The sequence below is a fragment of the Orcinus orca genome, chromosome 7 (assembly GCF_937001465.1).
Source record: "Orcinus orca chromosome 7, mOrcOrc1.1, whole genome shotgun sequence".
Classification (NCBI taxonomy): domain Eukaryota; kingdom Metazoa; phylum Chordata; class Mammalia; order Artiodactyla; family Delphinidae; genus Orcinus; species Orcinus orca.
Window position 1 is genome coordinate 50551567 of NC_064565.1, and position 10657 is coordinate 50562223.

Sequence of the window (10657 nt, forward strand, 5' to 3'; positions counted from 1 at the left end):
GCACTTCAGCCCGACAGCTTATGATTATTTCAAAACTTAAAAAGGAGATCATTGATTGTCACTGTTTCTGTGCTCAACCAAGAAACCGAACCTTCCCGAGGTGGGTGGATGGGGGGGCTGAGTTGCTTGCCTTTCTCCCCCACTACTCCCCCTTCCCGCTCTCTCTCATGGAGGTGGCTCTCAGCAGCAGTGATTTATTTATGTATGTATGTAGTTTAAAAGGTGTGCGTTGGTGGGGGTGTTCGTGGAGGACACACAGGACCTGCTCACAAAGGACTGGGTCAGGTGTCTTGTGCTTCTGTATTAACTGGAAAAGACAGACTCTGGAACTTTTACAGGGCGAGAAGAGGCCACCGGCTCGCGCTTTGTATACTTTGCACTTGAAATCGTTACATTCAACTGAATATTTGGCTCATTCAGATCCGAAAAATCTCCTAGCATCGTTGAATTCCCTCCTCCGCCCCTCAGCTCCAAAGGAGGGAGGTGGGGGGAGAAGGTAGGAAAATGTTTAGTAAATTGCACATCTTTGAATCTTCCTAAAGCAGTGGTCACAAAGCTTAAAGGTGACACAACAGTGCTCATGTAAAACTAACACACGTTCCCCATCCCACCCCCAAGCCAACAATAAAATCATCCCCTTCAGTTTGCCATGATCGCAGCGACCAGGAGCCAGGTGATTATCCTAATTAATGTCTATCTAATTAAATTACTGTCAGCAGTTAACCAATGGCAGGAGCCGTTTCATCGGCTGCACAAGCAGCAAGATCAAAAGTGAGCCTTTTCTGATTGCTGCATAGTGTCAATTGGCCAATCTCTTCTCCCAGGGAAAAAAAAAGTAAATCAAACCTTTGAGAAGCATTTGCTGGTTGAAGTGCTTTCTGTCTAGTGAGGGGGTCTGTGGATTTCTAGTTTATGATAAATAGGACTTTAAAAACCAGGGACAGGAGGGTGAGTGTTCAGGTTCCAGAGCTATGCAGCTGGAGCACTGCCTTTCTCCTTCTATCATGCTCTCCAAGAAATTTCTCAATGTGAGCAGCAGCTACCCACATTCAGGCGGATCTGAGCTCGTCTTGCACGATCATCCCATTATCTCGACCACTGACAACCTGGAGAGAAGTTCACCTCTGAAAAAAATTACCAGGGGGATGACGAATCAGTCAGATACAGACAATTTTCCTGACTCCAAGGACTCACCAGGGGACGTCCAGAGAAGTAAACTCTCTCCTGTCTTGGACGGGGTCTCTGAGCTTCGTCACAGTTTCGATGGCTCTGCTGCAGATCGCTACCTCCTCTCTCAGTCCAGCCAGCCACAGTCCGCGGCCACTGCTCCCAGTGCCATGTTCCCGTACGCCGGGCAGCACGGACCTGCGCACCCCGCCTTCTCCATCGGCAGCCCAAGCCGCTACATGGCCCACCACCCGGTCATCACCAACGGAGCCTACAACAGCCTCCTGTCCAACTCCTCACCGCAGGGCTACCCCACCGCCGGCTACCCCTACCCACAGCAGTACGGCCACTCCTACCAAGGAGCCCCGTTCTACCAGTTCTCCTCCACGCAGCCCGGGCTGGTGCCCGGCAAAGCGCAGGTGTACCTGTGCAACAGGCCCCTTTGGCTGAAATTTCACCGGCACCAAACGGAGATGATCATCACCAAACAGGGCAGGTAATGCTACGTTCTTGGCTGCCGCTGCTCCAGGCGCGGTCCGGGGGCAAGTGCACCCGGCTTGTGACCGCCGCGGCAGCGAAGATTCGGGGTCGGGAGCAGAGTGGAAGGCGCTCTGGCGCGTCCTAGAGTTGGCTGGTGTTGGAAAAACGGAAAGTGGAAGGTCTAGCCACCGCGGTGATGTCGGGGAGGGGGGTCCCGCTCTAGAAAGGTGGTCGGAGAGCCAGTCAGTGGCCGGAGAAAGGAGAGCGAGAGAGAGGGGGAGAGCCCTGGCCGGTGGCCGGGAGATGGGAGGGACGCATCAACGCCCGATGCACCGACAGGTGGAGATTCGGGTCGCCAATCTCGCTTTTCAGCTGGGCAGTGCTACCTGCCGACTCCCCGACTTCAGCCCCACTTCTTTTCCTCCGCCACCACCCCTTTTCCAACCCAGCAAACATTCGCTCATTGACGCTGAGAGAACAAGTTTTGCTTTGCTATCTGGCGCCTCGCTTCTTGCATTTAATCTTTAACATTTATGTTTTTCCCCCTTGTTTTCTCCCCCCTTCCTAATTTAAATAGGCGCATGTTTCCTTTTTTAAGTTTTAACATTTCTGGTCTCGATCCCACGGCTCATTACAATATTTTTGTGGATGTGATTTTGGCGGATCCCAATCACTGGAGGTTTCAAGGAGGCAAATGGGTTCCTTGCGGCAAAGCGGACACCAATGTGCAAGGCAAGTCCTTCCAATTAACACGTTTTCCTGACACTTATTTAGGTGAGAATGATTAATTAAAGCCTTTGTGGACTGGCTCGAGCGACTTTTAAAACGATCGGCCAATGACTTCTAAAAGCAAACGAGGGGGATAGGGGGACAGACTGAGCCGCGAGAAGGGGGAGGATTATGCAAAAGCAATTTTAATCATCCCAGTTAATAGGAAGAAAGCACGGCCTAAAAAGCCCCAGCTAATGGGCCTCACAGTGGAATAAGGGGTGTGCGTATGTGTATATGTGTGTGTGTCCTACGTGGTGAGGAGTTAAGACTGGGCAGTGCCCGGGGCACATGTAAACAACTTGTTTCTTTCTCTAGGAAATCGGGTCTATATGCATCCGGATTCCCCCAACACGGGGGCTCACTGGATGCGTCAAGAAATCTCTTTTGGAAAATTAAAACTTACAAACAACAAAGGAGCTTCAAACAACAATGGGCAGGTCAGTGGCTCAAGCGCTCATTTCTCTCTCTCCCTCTCTTTCTCTCTCTCTCTCTCTCTCTCTCTCTCTCTCTCTCTCTCTCACACACACACACACACACACACACACACTCACTTATACATACTCGTCCCTCCCTAAGATCCAGTTCATCACTTTAAACCAACATGAGAAACTGGGCACGTTTCTTTGCTTCATTAAAAAGACTTCTAAAAAATTCTATTTCCATCCTCCGAAATTATATTAAACAATCTACAAAGTTGTTCTTCTCCCCCCCTCTCGCCCAATTCCCGAGTTCCCAACCTTCCCAAGTACAAATACTTGGTTGATTTTGAGAAGGAAACGCGCAGGATCTGCAGGTTGTGAAAATCTTTGTTTCTCCTTAAAGGAGGACAGGGAGAAGGGCCCTGAGGATCGGGCGGTCGGGTTTGGTTTTCCTCCCGTGCTCGGGCGATCCGTGCTCCCGGGCAGCGAGGGCTGGTCTGCCCCCGCCAGCCAGTCACCAGCCGGGCGAGGCCCGCTATCAGTTACTAGGGGCGGCGGGCTCCTTGCAGCCTCCGCGCGGCGGGCGGCGCAGAGCCCCGCGCACGCCGGCTGCGTTAACGCGCCGCCCGGCGCTCCCCTTTCTCTCCGCCGGACAGATGGTGGTTTTGCAGTCCTTGCACAAGTACCAGCCCCGCCTGCATGTGGTGGAAGTGAACGAGGACGGCACGGAGGACACCAGCCAGCCCGGCCGCGTGCAGACATTCACTTTTCCCGAGACTCAGTTCATCGCCGTCACCGCCTACCAGAACACCGATGTAAGGAGGCCTGGGGGCTGGGCGCGCGGCGGTCGGCACCGGCTTCTCCAGGCCCGCGCCGCTACCCCCGGCCATCCCCCGCTCTGGCACTAACGTCAGCCGCAGCTGGCTCTGCTGCGCCTTTTAGGCGTAGGTCTAGGGGCCTGCTGGGCACCTTCCCTGAACACCTAGCCGGTGGGAAAACGCTTCCTATTCGTCTCCGTCGCGGGTCACCCGGGCCACCTTTAAGGTGACCAGAATTTCTCGGGCCTCTTGGGAATTTTTATTTAGTTTTCAAGTATCACTTTCTGGGTGATCAAAAGAAACCCACATTCATATATTTAAAACCTACAATAAATTACTGGGGGCTACGAAGTGAGTTTTCTAGCAGTTTGAACTTAAGCATTTGCAAGTTTGCAGAAACTTATTTTACTACTGTTGATTTGACTACTAGAATTGATGGTGTTTTTTAAAAACTTAAATGAAAATATTAGAAGTTAAAAATATGCGTTTATTTTAAATCAAAACTGATTTTAAGATGCAGCTTGTGGGTTTTTCAAGTTGTGTATCAAAAGCGACCAATTTTAAAAAATATGATGAAACATTTAAGATACGCAACATTTTTTAGTGATGAATTCAAGTGCCCCTTAAAGATTTTTGCCTGAGTAAGGGCATTATGTAACAAGCATTTTAAAAAAATGAGCATTTGAACCAATTTAGAACACATGGGAGAGCTAATTGAAAGCAATTCTTTAGTTTTAGTCACCATTAATTTAAACATGTTCCTCATAACTTTCATCATACTTTCTTTTTTTTCCTTTCCACCCATTCCCTCAAATTTTTCAATTAGGGAAACTTTGCTATTTAATGAAATTGTGGGCCGTAAGCCCCTGTAAAAAGCGGCAGATGACATATCCTTAAACACCCAATCCTCTGTATAGAATGTAAAATCGTATTAATCTTTTTTTCTCTTTTCCAGATTACACAACTGAAAATAGATCACAACCCCTTTGCAAAAGGATTTCGGGATAATTATGACACGTAAGTAGTTTTGCACTTTCTCAAATTTGTGGAATTGGGCTTTAGGTCAAAGGTGCATTGCTTTGTACAAGGCTTTTGGAAGCTAGAAAGTGTGAAGACAGGGTTGTTTTCGAGGTTTTCCTTTCCTTTTTGTCGGCTCCCCTTCTCTCTGGTGACCTGGCTTAGTACTTCTGTGGTTTTGGTGAAAGGTTTCCTCTGCCTATTTTTAGCTTTTGCGTGAATTACAAAGTTGTTGGCGGGGCTCGGGGACTGGCTGGCTGGGGAAGCCGCCCTGGTTCCCGGGTGCGCGAGTTGTATGTGGCACTGCAGATGCTCAGCTCAGATTGTCTGTGTCTGAAACCACCCGAGTCTGCCTGAAAGTGCATGTGGCTCTGGCAGTTGTTACAGTCTCCTTGGCATATGTGACTTTTATTTACCCATTTCCAAGTTTTGTGTAATAGCTTTTTCTGTGCAAGTTTACTATGGACTGAATAAAAATGTGCACCCACTACAGGCAAGTTCACGAGCACAGCCGATATTGCAGTCACTTCAGGCTTTGGGAAGGACCCAGGTTCTGTTGCTGTGTATTATTTATGCTTCGAAAGAAAAATATTTCCTCTTATTGTTTTTATCTAGGTGCGTTTTAATTAAATGTGTTGGTTCCCTTTTCTCCAGGCATCACTTACCTACTCCATGTCTTTTCTATCAAAATGCTGTCCTCTGGGGGCAACAGTAGGTGTAAACTGAATACTTCCTGGGCTTGTTCTAGCGTTCTTCCTCAGAGCCCAGGTATAGTGCCTAGGAGTTCAGATAGAGTTATATAGCAAAATCTAAATCTGGATTATGGTGATCCCTTCACTTTTTTCTGACCATAGAAGGGAAGAATATATACATTTTAATTTCATGGCTTGCATTAAGTGCTTGGGATAGAACTACAAAGTTGAATCTGTCTTTGACTAGGAATAGATTAAATTTGTGGAGGAGACAAGTGGCTATCTCCAGGTAGATACCGAACTTCCCTCCTGATATTTTTATAACAAATTGAAAAGACAGTCATGGATGGTACTGCCTGTAACTGCCATGTGCATCCCTCAAAAGTGGTCCAAAGGAAGCAAGCCTCATCAGTATGATTCCCCAGGAAAAAAAAACTTGGCTACTCTAGTCCTTCCTCACAATCTAAAAAAAGTGGGCTCAGCACAGTGGAAAGTGTGTGGCCCATGAGACCAGAGATATTGGTCTCTGTACTAGGGGGTCTTGTAGATTTTGAGCTTTTAATTCTGCTGTGAACATCTGTTCCAAAGCATTTATTTTGCACAAATCAATTCAGTAATCCCAAGTGGGTTGGGACCTGGATGGGCATATAAACTGTATCTTTTGCAGATTGTTGTTTTTTTTTTTCTTTTTAAAATATTGTGGTGGTAAACAGAGAAGGTATTTGCACCTTGCTGGTTATGTTCCCTTCCTGCCTCCCTCTACTTGTTCTTATTTGAGGCTGGACTTAAATTTCAGGAGGGAAATTTTGTGCAGTAAGCAAACTGCACCTGAGCAGCCACAGCATAACACTCACTTGCCCCTCTTCTGGCTGACTTCTGTTGGAAAAAACCACTTCCATTTGGTTCTTAAATCACTACATATTTCTCATAAAAAGCTTCTTTAACTGTACAAGTGGTTATCTTAGACATTTATGGGTTAGAGAAGAGTAGAATGGTTTATGACACTCCCTTTCCACTGTTCATGCGGTTATTTGGGCCTGGCTCACTTTTGGAGAAACAGGGAGAGCAATGAAGAGTTCAGGGGGGCCAGGGGGTTTGCTTGGCCACTCACCAGGGAATCTCCTCCCCAAAGGATTGAGGTCTGACAAGACTGAGGCTCTCTTTCAAAACAGTCTGTTGATTAAAGATTAAAACATTTATGTGTGAGCTAAATAAAAAGGGAGGCATGTGTGTATGTGTATGAGAAAATACTTCGACCAATCTTGATCCAATCTCTGGTTCCTTCTCAATTCGAATGGGATTTTCTAGGCCCAGGGCCTAGAGCTAATCTTTGACTATTTTCTATAAGGTAATTCTTAGTAACACAATTACTGTATGGGGTTGGGCAAGTTATTTAACTTCCCTTTGCCTCAGTTTCTTCACCTGTAAAGTGGGATAATAATGGTACCTAACTTGGAAAATTGTTGTGATGGTTAAATAAATTACTGTCTGTACAGTCCTACACAAGGGTGCCTGGTACACATAATCAAGTTGTATAAGGATGAGCTATTATTAGTGGGAGACTGCTTGGCGGAGGTTGATAACTGTACTTCAAGAGTTTGCCCCCCAAGTTGTTGTTGCTGTTGTTTTTAACCAGTAACAGATCAAAAGCTGGGGAAAGAAGGTCAGAGTAAAGAATGCTTTTTCTCTGCAAAAGAATTTTACTGATTGATGACTTTGTTTCCAAGTAGTAATTCTTGTTTGTATTAGTGGTCGGGAGCTGGGGGTTGAAAGATCACACGGGGAAAACAAGACAGTAAGTCCTGCGGAGGCTTGCAGCAGTAACCCTCCCGGGTCTCAGCAGACTGGCGAAAACCAGTCCGATGCTTGTCAGTACCTGGGGGGCCCGCGCGTGTGTCAAATGGAGGAAAGCGGTCTTAAAAGGGTGGAAGTGGGTGACTTGTTTAGAAATTTCGCTCAGAAACTCTCACCGAAGAAGAAAGGCCCACTGGGCAAATAACACCTTAGTTCCTGGGTAAATCTGCCATAATGTGTACACATACAGTGGAGAAGTGGGATGAGAATCCCTTGCTGTGCTCCTCTCTCGGGCCCCCTGTGCACCTGGCGAGAGAACGCAAGAGAGGAGGGAAGCCTTCCTCTTCACCTGTATCATTTTTAGGTCCCTGAATAGACAGATTGATTCCTTTATAATTTCACGATTTATTTTGGAGAGGATGCAGGTCTGTGACCTTTTGTCTGTCTCCATCCTGGACGGCGGCAGGTTACACGTGGAGATGGTGTGGGTGGGCAACCAGGGGTGGCCTTCCCTTTTGCCCCCCGAAGGGACCTGGCGCCACCCTTCGGTTCTCTCTCTCTCCCTCCCTCGCAGGATCTACACTGGCTGCGACATGGACCGCCTGACCCCCTCGCCCAACGACTCCCCGCGCTCGCAGATCGTGCCCGGGGCCCGCTACGCCATGGCCGGCTCTTTCCTGCAGGACCAGTTCGTGAGCAACTACGCCAAGGCCCGCTTCCACCCGGGCGCGGGCGCGGGCCCCGGGCCGGGCACGGACCGCAGCGTGCCGCACACCAACGGGCTGCTGTCGCCGCAGCAGGCCGAGGACCCGGGCGCGCCGTCGCCGCAGCGCTGGTTTGTGACGCCGGCCAACAACCGGCTGGACTTCGCCGCCTCGGCCTACGACACGGCCACGGACTTCGCGGGCAACGCGGCCACGCTGCTCTCGTACGCGGCGGCCGGCGTGAAGGCGCTGCCGCTGCAGGCGGCCGGCTGCACGGGCCGCCCGCTCGGCTACTACGCCGACCCGTCGGGCTGGGGCGCGCGCAGCCCCCCGCAGTACTGCGGCGCCAAGTCGGGCTCGGTGCTGCCCTGCTGGCCCAACAGCGCCGCGGCCGCCGCGCGTATGGCCGGCGCCAACCCCTACCTGGGCGAGGAGGCCGAGGGCTTGGCCGCCGAGCGCTCGCCGCTGCCGCCCGGCGCCGAGGACGCCAAGCCCAAGGACCTGTCCGACTCCAGCTGGATCGAGACGCCCTCCTCCATCAAGTCCATCGACTCGAGCGACTCGGGGATTTACGAGCAGGCCAAACGGAGGCGGATCTCGCCCGCTGACACTCCCGTGTCCGAGAGCTCGTCCCCGCTCAAGAGCGAGGTGCTGGCCCAGCGGGACTGCGAGAAGAACTGCGCCAAGGACATAGGCGGCTACTACGGCTTCTACTCGCACAGCTAGGCCGCCCCTGCCCGCCTCGGCCCCGCGCCCCGCCGCGGCCGGGCCCCCGCCAGCCCCTCGCGCCTCTCCCCCTGCGCCTCCTGCCCACGCCCCACTCGCGCGCCCCCTCAGTTTGTTTGACCCTCGAACACCGTCTGCAGCGGATTAGTACAGGTCTCCGAGTGTAATTTTAACCTTTTCTTTCTTTCTTTTTTTTTTTTTGCACAGCAGTTTCCGCAATTAGCGCACCGACCTTCAACTTGGCTGTAAACCTTTTGGTTTTCCTACTTCCGAACCTTCTGTGAAGTTATCCTCCCAACAATTCCCCTTCCCCTCGTCTTTTTCTCACCCTCTCCTTCCCTTTCTGGTAATGAAACTCTTCACCTTTAGGAGACCTGGGCAGTCCTGTCAGGCAGCAGCTATTCCGACCCGCCAAATCTCGGCCTCCCCATTAACCGTAGGATATTGACTCTAGAACCTGGACCCCCCAGCGCGTCCTTTCTTATCCCCGAGTGGATGGATGGATGGATGGTAGGGATGTTAATAATTTTAGTGGAACAAAGCCTGTGAAATGACTGTATATAGTGTTAATTTACTGTAACGAATGGCTAGTTTTTATTCTCATCGTCAAGGCACAAAACCAGTTCATGCTTAACCTTCTCGTTCATTTCTTTTCCTTTCTTTGCCTTTTTCTCCACCCCCCTCCCCTTTAACATTTTTTCTGGTGGGATAATTAACAATATTCTAAGAGGCTCTGAAAACTTGAAACTTGAAAAACTAGATAATGATGGGTTTCTCACTTCTCCTCAATCCGTTGCATGAAATAATTACTCTGCCCTACTGCACACAAATAGCTAAGGAGAATCTGACCAAACACCTGTAAAGGATAGGTGTCTTTTCATAGGCAAGTCGATTAAGTGGCATGATGCCTGCAAAGCAAAGCTAACTGGAATTATATGTTTTTTACCCCTTACTTCTAAATAGAATAGCTCGACATCAGCAATATTATTTTGCCTTATTTGTTTTTCCCCAAGTGCCAAATCCATTACTGGTCTGTGCAGGTGCCACATATGCTGACAAACTGTTTCTGAGTATCTTTTCAGTTCCCCCCTCCACCTTTATATGCTGTAAATCTTTGTAATGAATATTCTACTAATGATATAGATGACTGAATTGTTGGTAACTATAGTGTAGTCTAGTGAAGATGAATTGTGTGAGTTGTATATTTTACTGCATTTTAGTTTTGAAAATGATTTCCCCGACACCTAGAAACAGCTGCAATTTGACTTCCTTGGGAAAACACTAGCATTAATGCAAGTAAGACTGTTTTTCCCCCTCCCACTAAGTCTTGTTATATTTGATAAGGAGCACTAATCCCCCTGAAAATAGATTAGTAGGATTTCTAATGTTGTGTAGCAAACCTATACTTTTTTTTGTATTTTAAAATTAATGTGAAATATGCATCATACACAATATTCAATCTAGATTCAGTCCATTGGGGGGATTTTTTTTCCTGATAGGAATTCAGGGTCTAAACGTGTGTATATTTTGGCTCTTCTGTAAATCTAATGTTGTGATTTTTATATTTGTTTCGTTTTGTCTGTGAACTGAATAATTTATACAAGTACACACTCCATTGAGAAACGTTTTGTTTTTTGCTCGTTTGTATCGTCTGTGTATAACAAGTAAAATAAATCTGGTAAAATGCTATGGTGTTTGAAAGCAGTTTACAGTTTGAAAATAATTTAATTGTAGATGATTATTTTTAAGGGTTAAGGAAGAATAGCCTGTCCCTACTCCAATATGGGGCAGTCTGTTTAGTGGAAACTGCCTCCCGTTTTCTTCTTAAATTTGTTTTATAGCACTACCAGTAATTACTTTTTTTCCTCTTATTTACAACTACTTAGTTCCCTGTGAGTCGTTTTACTTTGTTGCACTTTTTCTTTTTTTCAGGAAAATGTAGACACTTCCTTATATCTTTAAGTAGGAAATAACGTGAGCAGGAAAAGGAGGGTCTTTAATACGAAATTTAGAATTTCTTTAAATTTCACAAAGTCAGGAGGGAGGCTTTGGGCAAGAAAAGGGTGTGA

The 10657-nt window shown here is 48.0% G+C and overlaps 1 protein-coding gene across 1 annotated transcript; it reads left to right on the forward strand.

Annotated features, from left to right (window-relative positions):
• Positions 1-223: 223 nt before the first annotated feature.
• On the forward strand, positions 224-10275 carry TBR1 (T-box brain transcription factor 1). Its single transcript, XM_004266268.3, has 6 exons — positions 224-1663; positions 2225-2379; positions 2734-2855; positions 3494-3652; positions 4611-4672; positions 7733-10275. Exons 1-6 carry the CDS (start codon positions 972-974, stop codon positions 8586-8588), a joined length of 2046 nt encoding a protein of 681 aa, XP_004266316.1. The 5' UTR covers positions 224-971; the 3' UTR covers positions 8589-10275.
• The last annotated feature ends 382 nt before the right edge of the window (positions 10276-10657 follow it).